The sequence below is a fragment of the Myodes glareolus genome, chromosome 9 (assembly GCF_982192425.1).
Source record: "Myodes glareolus chromosome 9, mMyoGla1.1, whole genome shotgun sequence".
Classification (NCBI taxonomy): Eukaryota; Metazoa; Chordata; class Mammalia; order Rodentia; family Cricetidae; genus Myodes; species Myodes glareolus.
In genome coordinates this window covers 18,625,007-18,641,000 of record NC_142034.1, presented here as the reverse complement: position 1 = coordinate 18,641,000, position 15,994 = coordinate 18,625,007, and the positions used below count along the sequence as shown (strand labels likewise).

Genomic DNA, 15,994 nt, shown 5'->3' with positions numbered 1-15,994 from the left:
TTGATGTAGATGGCACTGAGCTTGCCAACAGTCTTTAGAAGGTCAGGAGGGGATGTGAATCAGTTAGGATAAATTATGATGAAAATTGTTTTAACGATTTGAGGGTTTTGTAAATCTTCAACTTTTGGCACCTCTTACATTATCATAGTAACAAAGCTCACACTAGTGAAAATTATGGCGAGCTTGCTAACATGCTGGGCACTGATGAAAATATGTTTCACTGGAGTAAGCTGTTCCTCACCACACCCCCATTTTATAGATCAGGACGCAGGAACACAAAGATGGCCAAGGTCTTATCTGTGGTCATCAGTTTGTGACTGTCAGTGCTGGAATCCAAACTTTGCCAAGGTGACTCCAGAGCAAAATGACTACCAACCACGCTATGTGACCCCTGTGCTCAGTGCCTACGTTAGGAAATCGGCTTCTAGAAAGGGTTCTATGTAGTATGTGCACTGTAGCAAGGTTTGACATAGTAATGACTAAAATCTCATCTCCATTTTCTAACTCGGCAAGGGTAATATGAAAGGTAATTTCCCTACAATGATTCTTTGGAAGTTTCTAAAATAAATCTTAGCAAGTTAAAAGAAGCAAGTCAGAGAGCTACTCACTGGCCAGACTGGTAATCCTTCTCGTTCACAACTGCACAGTTGCTTAAAGACAGTTCATCGGTAGGGCATCTCGCTGCTTGCATACTCTGTAAGAAAAATGATTAAAAACACAAGATTAAACCATGCTTTCTAACCTGAAAGAACATGGCGTGCCTCCTGCTCTTTACTGTCAATCACCACAGATACTATAGTAAACATTCTTCCATTTTAACTCCAGCCTTTCTTCCTCCTAGGGAGCAGCAAGCCCTTCCTTTGGGAAGCTGCCCACCTCTCTTTCACACAGGGCTTGTGTGACTGCAGGAAACAGGACCTCTGCCGCCACACACACTCCTACCCTCCTCATGGCATTGGAAGAAAGCACTCTTCCTTGGCACACCACTACATGAAGACTTTCCACTTTAAATGAGAACAACAGTGTCCCAGAGAAAGCATAGGCCACAGACAAATACACACTTGGAAACACAGACCTGACAACCAAGTAAGTCCTTGAGGCCAGGGCCAGTTGGGACTATTGCTTAAAGCCAATAAATTTATTTTGCTCGAGTTTATTTGAATTTATTTTCTATCTCTTTCACAGAAAAGAATCCTGACTGATAAAATGAAATAAAGCCAAGTAATAAACCTGATAAAAGGTGTTACAAAGAGCATCTTTTTATAAGCGATCCCAAGAAGCTATGAACTGTTTTTCCTATAGATGAAAGAAAATCATCTTCCATCCTGAGGCAGGAAGATTACTGCAAGTTTGAGGCTAGCCTGGACTATACAACAAGACCCTGTCTCGTAAGGAAAATCAAAACAAAAACAAAACCACAAACACAAAAAAATCTTCCAAACATTTCTCAACAAAAAATAATTATAAGGTGTATCCAAAAAGAAAAACAGCAACTAATGGCCTTTTGGGGCAATACCTACTAGTCAAACATTTTTATAAATAATGATTTTTGTTTGTTTGTTTCTGAAGCACAAACTTGTATACATGAGGCTAGCCTGGAATTCAATGGCTATGGCTGGCCCTTGAATTTCTAATCCTCTTGCTTCCCCTTTCCAAGTGCTGGCAATATGGGAGTGGACCAGAACCTGGTTTATTTGGTGCTGGGGTTTAACCTGGGGCACCATGCATGTGAGGAGAGCACGCCACCAACTGAGCTACATCCCTAGGCTCATGAGTGTTTTATCTAATAACCCTTTTGTCAGACCTGCCTAGGAAGCTCTAGTGAACATCTGCAGTCATTGCTGTGTTTTTCTTCAAACTTCAAGCCAAACCCTTAAATTTATATAATACACTTTGACCTAATTTGTTTGTGTTTATTTTATTTTCATGTTTTGATTGAAACATGTTCTTACTGTACTGCTCAAGCCGGCCTTGAACTGATGGACCTCCTTCCCTTGGCCTTGGAGTGTTGGGATTATAAGTGTGCATGCCCACAGCAGGTTTTTAGGGGTTGTGTATATGTGCTGCGTTGTTTGTTTGTTTTTAGAGACAGGGTTTCTCAGTGTAGCATTGGCTGTCCTAGAACTCACTCTGTAGACCAACCTGGCCTCAGATTTGGAGATTTGCCTGCCTCTGCCTCTCGAGTGCTGGGATTAAAGGCGTGCGCCAGCACTACCCAGATCCAAACTTGAGTTTTAAAGGGCCACTTTCAGTATCATTATCTCAGTTGCTAGTCTCTAACGTAGAGTATGTGTTCTCAGAGTTTATAAGACAATCCTGAGGGACACAAGATGACTTCAGTACTTTTGTTTATGTTTATTTTACAGTTTTTTTTATTGAAGATAAGCTTTCTAGACCTAATGACACAAAGAAAACCCTCAAAGTGTGTCAAGACTGTGAAGTTTTCATAACACAAGATGAACTTCTCTATCCGTCGAAATGCACAGGTCAGTTAATCCAGCACTTCACAAAACTATTAGTGTTAATTAGGTACCCAAACAGCTGTTTTCCTAGGAGAAGAGACACAGGGTCCTGAAGTACAAGTGCAAGGGGAAAAAAACAAAAAACAAAACAAAACCAAACCAAACAAACAAAACGGCAGCTACCACCTTATTCACAGGTAAATCACTGCTACAGGTTGGTCAGAACCAAAGAGGTGTGCGGATGTTAACGAGGTCAATTCTATACTAAACAAGGTCTTTACAATATCGAATCTTTCCTACACTCCACATAGAAATAGGAAATAGCTACCAAAATATTTTCTTTTTTAAAAAAATAGTTTATTTTTAGGTACATGTATGAGTTTGTGGGATTGATGCCATGTGTCGTGGGTACCTAAGGGACCAGAACAGGGTATCAGATGCCCTGTAGCTGGAGTCACAGACAACCGAGTGTGGCACTGGGAACCAGACTGGCCCTCTCATGTTTGGCAAGGGCTCACAAGCACTGAGCTATTGCTGCAGCCTCTCATTTCTTCCTTTCTTAAAGATCATAGAGGGATTACTGAGAATTACAAGAGACTTAAAAGAGTTTAAGGCATTAGTGCACATCTATAACTGTAGCTTGAGGCTGAGGAAGACTACAGTTTTCAGGGCAGTCTGGGCATCACAGTGAGTTCCAGGCAGCCTAAAGCACAGCAAAACCTGTCACTAAAACAAAACAAAATGAAAAGGATTTGAAAACAGGAATGAGTTACAAATTCTTTTATAAAAAGTGACTGTTTCAAACATGATTAACTGTTTCTAAAGAGAACATAGTAACGTATTACCAAAAAGATAGTAAATAAACAAAAACTTGTCCTGTACCACCCCATAAAAGACACTTTTCAAAATGGAAAAAAAAATGCTCTAATGAATATTACATTTCAAAAATGGATATCTGCAAACAGTGCCATTGCCAAGTGACTGTACTACTGAAGAGGCCAGTGGCTCAACAGATAAAGGCACTGGAGCCAAAGCCTGGCACCCTGAGTTTGATCCCTGGGATGCATATGGAAATGAAGAACTGACTCCTCAAATCCTCGACCTCCACACCTGTGAATACACTCAACCTAAAAACAAACTCCAAACGTGTGTGTTTCAAAGCCAGGAACAGAACAGAATAGTTCATCCACATAATGGCTTCCAGGAGTTTTTCTGAACACATTTATTAACACTATGAAAAGTGTAACGCATTTTGATTAATTTGCAGAAAAACAAGTAGACAGATGGAAATGCACTAGCCACATTTCAGTAAAACATTACCATAAATGGTGATTAGTTCGATTTAAAAAAAAAAAAAAGAAACAAAATATCATAATTTCAAAAGTGCAGCCAAATTCCCTTACTGTGATCTAGGCTTTGATTGCCACTAAAACGGAGTGTTAAAATAAGCTAAATTTAGGAACAGGCCTCTAAACAGATGCATTGAAAAAACATTTAAATAAGATATTGAAGAACAGCCAGGTGACAGTGGTGCACTTCTTCAATCCCAGCACTAGGGAGGCAGAGGCAGGCAGATCTCTCTGAGTTTGAGGCCAGCCTGGTCTACAAATCGAGTTCCTGCTTTTATACTGAGAAACTCTGCATCAAAACAAACAAACAAACAAAAGATATCAAAAAACAATGACCCATCATTTTATTTTATGGATTACTAGTAAAGTAAAAATATAAGATTATACATTTAATCATTAGCTTGCTTATTCTTTTCTATATGTTTCACTGTGTATAAAATCTTAGTACATCATCAGTGATTATTATAAGTGGACACACTGGGGTTATAGAAACACTTTTGCATATGGGATTCCATGATCAAATGTTTGGAAATCACTGATTTCCCATGACATGAACAGAGTCAGGGTCACAAGTTCACCTTCCAAACGAAACAGCCCTTTGCTAAGGTCACACCAGTCATCAGTCAGAAACACATCAATTAATCTAAAGTTTCTATCTTCCAAGAGTCTCTTCCCCTTCAGATTTCTTCCTTTTATGACCATTCCCCCTAAACTTGCATCCCTTACTTGGCCAGTTCCTCCACTCTCTACTATTCCCAGCGTAGACAACACTTACTCTAGCAGACATCCTGGACAGTTGCCCTTCCCAGCTAGACTGACAGAAGTCCTGGATATATCCTTATTGTCTTCCTGCACACTTGGATCATACATAGAGCAAGTCTTAAGAGCAGAGACTTGATTTTGCTTATGTCTGTCCTTCCTGGGCCTGGCACAGAGCGAGTGCTTTTTTTTTTTAAACACTATAGAGTAATACAAACCTGTTTCACTGCATCATAAACTACCCAAAGAACAAGTGTACACAGTACTACAAGGTCATTTAGGATATGACATAATGAGACTCAAATGACTTAACAGTTCAAAGTTATACAACTTGGGGCTAGGAAGACAGCTCTGAAGGTGGGGACAGGAGATCGATGGAGAAAACTGGTTAAGGGGTCTAGCCATATCTGGGCGCTCTGAGTTTGGCTGAGAGCTGCTACCTCAATGGATAAAGAGGAAGAGCAATTGAGGATGATTCTTGACATAATCCATCTGCTTTCCATGTACACACAGAACGTGTGCACACACACACACACAAACATGTTCACCTACACATATGCAAAAGCATGCACACACAAATACATACCACACACACAGGGAAAATCAGAAAACAATAAATAGAGCAAAAATTACACAACTGATAAGCCAACACAATAAAAACTTTACAAATGTTAAGCTAACCTTTTCATTTGTAAACCTGTTTAACTGTCAATGTCCTTTAATGAGAAGGGGGGGTGGGTATCTGTGCAGATCATCTGGCTGGCCAACTCAAACAGATGCTATGACTGAAAGGCCTCCCTATTAGAACCCAGAAGCATCTGTGTTTATGGTAAGCCAAGCAGGGGATCTCATTTTTAAACAAAGTGTAAATCCCTATAAATAGTGAAGTTATCTACTTACCATAGAAATGCCAAAGGAAAATTCCACAATTTTTCTAACACTGGCTTTGCCTCTAGGGGACAATAATAAAAGCCAACCACCATAGACATATAGTCTTTTAAACATGAAATAACAATCAGTGATGGGCAGTTTTATTAAGTTGAGTTGTTTGGGCTACTGGAACCCCTGACTATTTAAGAATATAGAAATGTCTAAAATACCAAACATTACAGACTGCTGTTACCCGCCGGCTTTTTGAAAGAATGCCAATGTGGCAATGTCAACAAACCAAAGGGGACGGAGGTGGAAGTAATTATGCCAAAAGCTTTAAACTACAGACAATTTGCTCCTCAAAAAAAAAAAAAAAAGTGTGTGGGAAGGACTTAAGTAAGATTTCTTTGGACAATATTAAAGTTTGGGAAGTTAAATAACACACTCTTGTGTCAAGGTTCCCTGAAGAAAATGGATTACTTAAGTAAACTTTTAATTCGAATAACAGTGAAAAAAAATCATTGTGAGGCAGGAGTGGTAACACTCTGCTGTAATCCTAGCACTGGAGAGGTGGAGGCAGGAAGATCAGGAGTTAAAATAATCCTCAACCACACAGGGACTTAAAATCCAGTCCTGGCTTGCTCAATGAGACCCTATCCCGAAAGAAGGAAAGGAAAGGAAAAACAGAGTGTGCTAGCAGACTAGCCAACTAGAAAGGGCTCATCACCAAACAGTCCCCCCACCCTGATTATTACCCTTAAAAATATATCATCTCTTCTTCTGGCACCTCAGGCCTTGGTTACATTTCTCCAGAGATGAGCATATTCCCACAGGAAAGAGGAGAGCTTGTCCCAGGGCCAGGCTAGATGACAAGCCCCACTCAATTATTTCTCCTAGGGGATCATTTCTGAAAAACTAACAGTCTGAAATTGCACTTTTCCTATGTGTATGTGTGTTTGCTGGGGTGGTGGGGGTGCTGCTCACATCTGTAATCCAAGCACTGGGGAAGCTGAGGCAGGAAGAAGATGACCACAAGTTTCTGACCAGACCATTTTAGGGCGAGACTAACTATCTCAGAGAAAGACCACAGGAAACCATAGTATATGTTTCCAAGGTCCAACCAGGTAGCACATATCACCTATACTTCATTGTTCTGCCACGGGCTATATCCCATTGCATGAACAGACCTCATTTTGTTCATCATCCATGTTTGCATCCTCCATGAGCATTCAGATTATTTCCATCTAGGGGCTTTAAGAATAAAACTGCTATGACCATCCAGGCAGAGAAGTTATGTGGAATTTGGGGGTTTGGTTTGTTTGTTTGTTGAGACGGGGCCTCGCTACGCAGTCAACTGTGGTCTCTAACTTGTGATTCTCCTGCCTCAATTTCAGAGTGGCAAGATTACAGTGAGCCTGGCTCTACATCCAAGTATACATATGAACATATGTCTTCAATGTTCTGATACATCCTCATCCGACGTCTCATTTAAAAATGCCTTCTCCGATTCTGGAGGTTGTCGTCACTTTCTTAGTCATCTCCTTTGACACATGAAAATTTCAATTTTGATAAAATTCTATTTTTCCTGATTGCTTACGCTTTTGTAACACAACTTTAAAAACCATTGCTCAATCCAAAGCATACATTTTTAAATCTACCTTTCCTTGGAAGAATCGCTCTTTCTGATGCTAGTTCAGGAACTGTTTATTTCCACTGTTAAGATTATCCATTGCCATCGTATAGAAACGTGGCTGGTGTCTGGATATTGCTCATCTATGATACAGTTTTGCTGAACCTAGTTACCAGCTCTAAGTCATTTTTTTTTTCAGGTAGATAAATTCTTTAGGAGTATCATCTGGGGCTGGAGATGGAGCCCAATGAGAGAGCACTTACCCAGCATGCACTGAGTCTCTAGGTTCAATCCCCAGTACAACCCAAAACACCACCAACAAAGGAAAACCCGCAACACCGCACCATCCGCATAGTGGTGGTTGCAGGTGCCTTTCATTCCTTTCCTTTCCTTGCACGTTGGCCCTACCTAAAACTCACAACGTCATTGAACAGAAGTGGCCAAAGGAGTCTCGGTCCTGATCTCTAGGACTTTTAACCTTCACCATGAAGCGCCATGACGGCTGTGGGGTTTTCAGTTGGTTGAGTTTTGTTTTGTGAAACAAATTTTGACAATGCCAACTCATAAAGTTGCTCTGAGAATCTAACAAGAAAAGATCTGTGAAGGTGTTTTCAAAGCTGCAAAGTGCTGGTTCACTTTAGGATTGTAGTCCACAACACAGAGTTCTTATTCTGTAAAGAGTTTACTCCCAAAGTTGCTAAAGAAATCAAAACTAATTGACCCCATTTCTTCAAAAATAAATGAAAATACAGCGATGCACCTAAAGACATCACAAAATCTGAGGTCTAATGAGTACCATGTCTTCAAAGCAGCAAAATATATTGGCAGGTCTCATGATAGTTACCTTAATTGCTGTGTTACTCTGAAGCCCTGTAATTACACACACACACACACATTTGTAAGACTGAGAGGTTTCTCACCTAACACAGCTTCATGACAAATATAAGCATAACATGATGAATGGTACTGTTTATATATTCTATAATTTAGAAATTACTTTGAAATACTTATGTCCAATGGCTGATTTTCATCAGGTTTACTGATTTTCATCTGTAAACAGGGATTATGCACCTACTTCTCATCCTTAGAAAGGATCTTTTGGGCAATCTGGAAACACACAGTTCAGTGCTAGAGTGCTTACCTAGCATACCAAAAAAGAAGGCAAGGGGGAAGAGTTCTGCACCCAACATCCACATAGAAAAGCCCCCTTTTCTCTAATCTTCCGTCTCTCCACTCTAGTGCCTTCTCTGGATTCTTAGCCCACATACACTTTGGGCAGAACTGCATTCAAATTGCCAGGAAGAGGGGCTGGCACACAGTGAGGAGCAGGCAGCCCGGCAGATGTGATGAAGGGGCAGCTGTTTTGCTGGGAGGATAGGGTTGGAAGACAGGAGCCCTGTGGGATGCTGTTTTCTTAAACTGGGCATTGAATACCTTGGGTGTGTTCATTTTTGAAAAGTGGAACCAACGCTAGGTGGTGATGGTGCACACCTTTAATCCCAGCACTTGGGAGGCAGAGGCAGGCAGATCTCTGTGAGTTTGAGGCCAGCCTGGTCTACAGAGTTCCAGGACAGCCAGGGTTACACAGAGAAACCCTGTCTAAGAAAAAAAAAGACACAACGTATGTGTTTCTGTGTGAATGTTTTGGGACCTTACAGGTGTTTCCAATGGGGCTGTACTGGTTTGTCTTCTTTCCTTCCAGCAGTGTTAGGACTTCCAGCTGCTCCACATCAGGGCTCTTGGGAGCCTGGTGCTCTTAATCTACTTCCTGGTGAGAGTGCAGCACTGCCTCCCTGAGCGTCACTTCCTGTTTCTCTGATGATGAATGGGGTCAAGCACTTAGTTAAGGACACAATCTTTCTGAAATGCCTGTTTGAACCTTTTGTCTATTTTTCTGGCTTCCTGTTGTTTCTTTTTGTGATGAATTGGCAGGGTTTTGCTTTGTTTGCTTTTGAATTCTGTATTCTAGGTGCGAGTTCTATGAAATATGCGTGTTTTGAATTCTTGCACTCTGCAGCCTGTCCTCCCTCACATGGCGTATGCTCTAGAAGGGCTTCAGTCATCTCCCACCCACACACTTACCTACTGAGACACTACCGCCTAAAACCGGCACTGCCACCCCAGTGCTACTCTGGAGTTAGTTTAGCACCTTGAGGGAAACTGAGTAAGATCAAAAGGACCAGGCTCTACTCAGGATTCTAGCCTAAGAATCTCTCTCCACCACGTGGGCACACAGGAAGAAGGCTGCATTGAGTCCAGAGAGAGAGAGCACTCACCCGTCTATCATGCTGGCACCCTGATTTTGAAATTCCAAGCCCCTGAACTAGAAGAACAACAACAAATACTGTTGTTTAATTTTAAACAACGGAAATTTCTATTGTGTAAGCCACTCTGTATGTGGGATTCTGTTGTCGGTCTGAGCAAGGTACACCCATGATGCTTGATAAGCAGTCTTCAATTTAATGGAGTCTATTTTCACTCCTTTATAGCTACTTCTGCTTTCATTCTGTTTAAGAAATCTGCTGCTGGGCGGTGGTGGTACACATCTTTAATCCCAGCACTCGGGAAGCAGAGGCAGGCGGATCTCTGTGAGTTCGAGGCCAGCCTAGTCTACAGAGGGAGTTCTAGGACAGTCAGGACTACACAGAGAGAGAGAGAAAAGAAGAAAAAAGATCTGCTGGTCCCTAGCTTTTCAGTCATTTTTGGGCCTCACTTCTAACAGAGCTCTGTATCTTGAGTGTGCTGCTCAGCACTCCCCCTCAGAAGATTGTTGATTTGAGCTTCCAATCAGCCATGCAGAAGGACTTCCTGTGCTGTCAGACCCAGCAGTCATTAGTCATGCATAGAGCTTGAAATGTGGCCAATACAACTGAGAATCTGGATATTTTCAGTAAATCTACCTCTCTCCCCCACAATGGGGCTAAAAACCCATGGCCTAATGCATGCAAGGCAAATACTCCACCACTGAGCAACAGTACCTGGTCTTGTTTTAAATGTTCAGACAGAGTCTTAATTCACTCTGTAGTACAGGTGGGCTTGAGGTACAATTGCAACCTCCCTGCCTCAGTCTTCCAGGTAGCTAGGATTACAGGCCTACACCATCGGGCCTGGAGAGACACTGGATTTTTAATTTGCTTTTCTCAGTTTACATCTATGACTGTTTTGTTTCTTCATCAAATTCTAAGGGCGGCTTGAAACCTCCCACTGTCACTATTTCTGAGTTAGTAGCTGGATCAAGCAGCTCACCTTGCCACCCTGAGCAGCTAGGCTGGAGTCTCTGACAGACCGCTATTCAGATGAAGCTGGGAGTTTTCCTTTGCAGCAGAAAACCACTTAGAGGAAAGACAGTATGGAGCGGGGCTGGAGCTTACAGAAAAGGTATTAGCACTCACGTCAGCGTGGGCGAGAGTGACAGAGGCACCTAAGAACCGGACATGAAAGGAACCTTCTCATCTCAAACTCTCAATCCTCCTGCCTCAGCCCCCAAGTGCTGGGATTACAGGACGGAACCGCCACACCTGTCACTGCTTCTGTTTATTTCATTTCTATCATTTTGAATCCTCTTAATTGCACCTTTTCTGTTTATTTTTCTCTTTCTTAAATTTTTATATTTCAATTTCCCATTGTTATTCATATTTTCACTATTTCAGTAGTTACCTTGGAAATATAAATATGCATATTAAGCCTAAAGCCATTCAAGTAGCTCTAACTCCTTACTGAATAGAGCAAAAATCATAAAATACTTTGAGTCTAAGCCTGCCCCCTACCCCATTTAGGTACAATTATCTATTTAGTTAATTATCTATTTAGTTCTAGTGGTTAAAATTCCCAAGACATCACTGATTTATTTTGACTCCTATCATTGCCCTTGTTCTGTTTTGAAACCGGGTCTTGCTATGTAGCCCAGTCTGGCCTCACCTCCCGGCAGCCCTTCTGCCCCTGCATGGAGGGAAAGAGCCCCCATGCCTGCCTACTTCATCTCCTGCATTCTCTCTTCAAACACAGCCTTGGCCTCATTCTTCTCCAGCGGCAGCCTGACTACACAAGACCTCCTTTCCTGCCTTTTGTGTTCTCCTAAACCCTTTTCGTTGCTTTCTACTTTCTTTGAATTCCAAATAATTTTTTTCAAATTTTTATTTTCTGATCAGAAGTAGTTAGCCAATACAAAATAAGCTCAAAGACTTTTTGTCAAATTTTGCTTTGTTTAGGCTTTTTTTTTTCCTTATTGGTCTTTTGCTTGTATATCTCGGTTTCTGTTGGGTTTGGTTTGGTTTGGTATGTTTCTTGGGCTTGTGTGTTTTAGAGTATGTGGAGTTGGGTGGGTGGGGAGGATCTGGGAGAAATTTGAGGAGGGAGAAAGTGTAATCAGAATATATTGTATAAAGAAAAAAATTTTTTCAAGCTGGGGGACCTTTAGTCCCAGCTCTTGGGAGGCAGAGGCAGGTGACTCTCTGTGTTCAGGGCCAGCCTGGTCTACAGGGGGAGTTCCATAGCAGCCAGGGCTACACAGAAAAACCCTGTCTCTAAAAACCAAAAACCAAATTTATTTTCCTAAATCTCTTCACTCCTAAACTCCTATTTCTAGAAGCATTTTAAATACATATACTCACTGTATCTGCTAATTTTGGTATCTGAAGCCTTTGGAAAGTCCAGCTCCTTTTTGGTTTGTTTTGGTTTTTGTTTTTGTTATTTTGAAACAGGCTCTCACTGTGTAACCATGGCTGGTTTGAAACTTATTTGGTTTGGTTCTCTTCTTCTACCATGTGGGTCCCAGGGATTGAACTCAGGTCTTCGGACTAGATGATCATCACCTTAACCTACTGAGCCATCTAACCAGCTCTCTAACCCATTCTTTATTGTTTCTGCTGACCTGACTTTCATTTGCCGATTCTTGTTTATGCCATTTGTGACTCTGTGCTTCTTATCTTTACAAAATATATTTTCAAAAAATTTGTTTTCATTTTTTAGGACTTTTCTGAGTTCTGGGGTTCTCGGAAGATGACCTTTTCCAAGAAGTTTTATGTTCGATGCTACTGGGGAATCCAAGGCATGTGGGGGCATGTGGAGGCACGTGGGGACATAAGGAGGTGTGTGGGGACACGTGTGGGAGTGTGTGCAGGCATGTGGGGCAATGCCACTATTGTACTACTTTACACCACCTAATTATTGGCTTAAGAGTTTCACACCAACCAGGGAGTGTGAAATCAGAATTCCAAACTTCAACGTGACTCAGTGGATAAACATATTAAAGAGGATTTTGGTTTTTATTTTTGTTGTTTTTGTGACCCTACCAAGCAAATTGAAACAGAAAATTTTCCTTTCAGATCTCTGGGTGAAAGAAGTTTACTACTAGCTGCCATTTATTATGAGGTGTATCCCCTGGAGAGACCAAAACTGCCAATGCTTGTCTCCTGTTCTCTGGAGGCAAAGGTGAAAATGATCCTCTCAAGGCAAAAGCATTGGCTGATATTTCCCACTTGCACACAGGTTTTGGCCTGATTATTCTTTAAACTCTGGCTGGTTATCACCCTGAATTCAATTATTTTTAAGATTTATTTCTATTTTTATTGTTATTTATGTACATGTGTGTGTCACACATGTACATGAGCCTGCAGAGGCCAGAAGAGGACACCAGAGTCCCTGGAATAGAGAAACTGGTGCTTGTGAGACACCCAATATGGGCTGTTTGGCAGCCAAACTTGGGCCCTCAGAAAGAGTAGCAAAAGTGCTCTTAACCTCTAAGACATTTCTTCAGCTCTGAACTCAGGTTGTTGTTGTTTGTTTGTTTGTTTAGGTTTTTCAAGACAGGGTTTCTCTGTGTAGCAGCCCTAGCTGTCCTGGAACTAGCACTGTAGACCAGGCTGGCCTCAAACTCACAGAGATTCGGTTGCCTCTGCTTCCTGAATGCTGGGATTAAAGGTGTCTGCCACCACTGCCTGGTTTGAACTCAATTTTGTTTGTTTTTTTAAACATTTTTTTTCTAGCATTTTAAAATTTTTATGTGGGAAGATGGATGAGAGGATCTAATTCATCAACTGTAAGAAATAACTACAATTTCTCAGATATTTGAAAAATTGGGTGCAGGCAGGGTCTTAAAAAGGAGAAAAGATAACCTGAAGCTTATGAACATCTGATGTGGAAATCCTCTCTGTATGCTGTGAATACCATTGGTTAATGAAGAAACTAGTTGCCTTAGGCCTGCGCAGGGCAGAATAGGGTAGGCAGAGAAAACTAAACTAATTGCTGGAATAAAGAGGCAGAGAGAGGAGAAGCCATGTAGCCCCACCAGAGACAGACACTGGACAGAACCTCGTGAGTAAGCCACAGCCACATGGCGATATATAGATTAATAGAAATGGGTTAAATTAAGAAATAAAAATTAGCCAATAAGAAGCTAGAGCTAATGGGCCAAGTAGTGATTTAAATAATATAATTTCTGTGTGATTATTTTGGGAGTCTGGACAGCCAGGAAACAAACAAGTGGGCCTCCTACTACAAACTGGCACTCCAATGTGTGCTCGCTAAATCCACATAAAACCTGAGAGAGCTTGAAAAGGAATTCTAGACACACACACACACACACACACACACACACACACACACAGAGAGAGAGAGAGAGAGAGAGAACTTAACACAGCTTCTTGCTATTTGTTGACAGCATACCACAGCTCCTTTAAGAGAGGTCTTCCTGACTCAGCGGTAGCAGAAAAAAAAAGCACACAGTTTCAAAACAGGACTTTTTATGACAGACACATCTGCTCCTGACAGCACCAATTAATTCAAGAGGACGATGGGCATTGAAGAGACTCCTTATGGAGTTTGCTAACCATTTGGGCAAGAAACTGCTCTTGCCTGGACTGCTTGATAGTATGCTATGTGAACTGGACATACAGGACCCACAGAGAAATGATTGCTGAACTTGACTAAAGGTGAGATGGTCTTTCGGGGTTCCTGCTTCATGAAAGACTGCCAGACATTCTGCAGGACACAGAAAAATGTAACTGACAAACTGCCAATATAGATGGAACTGTCTTTGAAATTTCCTGCTTCACGGAAAAGTCTGCTGGATACTATGGGCCTATAGGCTGAAAATGGATGCCCCAACAGTATAGAACTTCGGGTGACTGTCCAGGCAGTAAGATGCCTCTGTCAATTCTAGAGTTTTGGAAGTTGCTTATAATGCACTTCCTGTTTACTTAGGTAATATCAGATCCTTCTGGAGTCTTTGGTGGAATTGAAGAATATGTAGTTATAGTTATAGTTTTCCTTAGCTATGATAAAAGATAAAGTAGATATAAATATTGTAACTTAATTCTTACTTGATACCTGTTTTGTTATATGTAATTTTACTGTGTTAAAGTTAAAACCTTCCTTCATTTCTATTTAAACAGAAAAGGGGAGGTGATGTGGAATTCCCCTCTGTATGCTCTGAATACCTTTGGTTAATAAAGAAACTGTCTTAGGCCTGCACAGGGCAGAATAGAGTAGGCAAAGAAAACTGAATGCTGGGAGAAAGAAGGTGGAGAGAGGAAAAGCCATGTAGCCCCACTAGAGACAGACACCAGACAGACCCCTGCAGGTAAGTCACAGATTATATACAGATTAATAGAAATCGGTTAAATTAAGATGTAAAAGTTAGTCAATAAGAAGCTAGAGCTAATGGGCAAGCAGTTATTTAAATATAGTGATTTAAAAGCTAGAGTTAATGGGCAAGCCATGATTTAAATATATATAGTGATTTAAAAAGATAGGTTTCTGTGTGATTATTTTGGGAGACTGAGCAGCCAGGAAACAAGTAAGCAAGCCTCCTACTACAAACATCAAGATTGCACATACATCAAAAAAAAAAAAATGTCTGGCACATGCCTTTAATCCCAACACTTGAGAGGCAGAGACAGGCGAATTTCCATGAGTTTGAGGCTAGCCTGGTCTACAGAGCGAGTTCCAGAAAGGCTCCAAAGCTACAGAGAAACCCTATCTCAAAAAAACAAAAAAAGAAAAAAAGAAAAGAAAAAAAACCTTCAACTATCCACATTGGAGAAGCAGGATACAAAGTCAACAGTTCCCAAGCCCACCACACAGTACAACCAACTGGCAGGTCTGTTGAAGGAGACTGCAGAGTTCCAGAGTCGGCACATTCTGGGGCAAGCCTCAGAAGTTCTTTCATAACAAGTTGTCATGTGACAATGGTTTGCAGAAACACTGCGACAATCCTTGTACCAGGGATATATAAACGTCATAAAAGCAATGCTAAGGGGCTAGAGAGATGGCTCAGTGGTTAAGAGCATTGACCTCTCTTCCAGAGGACCTGAATTCAATTCCTAGTACCCACCTGGCAGTAAACAAGTGTAAATAACTACAGCTCCAGGGGATCTGATCCCCTCTTCTGGCCTCAAGTCAACACATAGTGCAGAAAAATATGCAGACAAAACCAATAAAATAAGGCATGAATTTTAAAAAAGACTGACATACACACAAACTAACGGGACTATGGCAGCCTGCACAGGTTCAAGCCAGACAGGGTCCCCAGCACTGAGAGAGGGAAGCAGACACAGGCTCCCATCCCAAACCAAAACACTATCTCCAATTGACATTCACGTGCAAAGGAAAAAATAGTTTTTCCAATGGCATCTCAAGGGGTATATCAACCATACTTATGGGTAGACTCTATGTGACAGTAAATGACCAACACAAAATGAACTCAATGATATTTTTGTAGACTTTTTGTCTCAAATGACTTTGGGCATCCTTTGTCTTATTGGCCTAAAAGCTTCTATATTATGGTTTCTGATTTTGTGTTTTTATGACTTTTGAGTAGTTTTATTTGTATATGTGTGTGTGTATGTGTGTGTGTTTGTACATGTTTACTGTTCTTTTTCTTCTTTAAAAAAAAGTTCTGGATCATTTCTTTTGTTTGCCTGTTT

General features: G+C 41.1%; 1 protein-coding gene across 1 annotated transcript in view; it reads right to left on the bottom strand.

Moving 5' to 3' along the window:
• The window catches only part of Nsf (N-ethylmaleimide sensitive factor, vesicle fusing ATPase), a 142,409-nt gene that overhangs the window by 119,266 nt on the left and 7,149 nt on the right, over nt 1-15,994 (bottom strand). Inside the window, exon 2 of the mRNA XM_048445892.3 lies at nt 609-694. Within this exon, the coding sequence (XP_048301849.1) occupies nt 609-694 (86 nt within the window). The remainder of the gene's footprint in view (nt 1-608; nt 695-15,994) is intronic.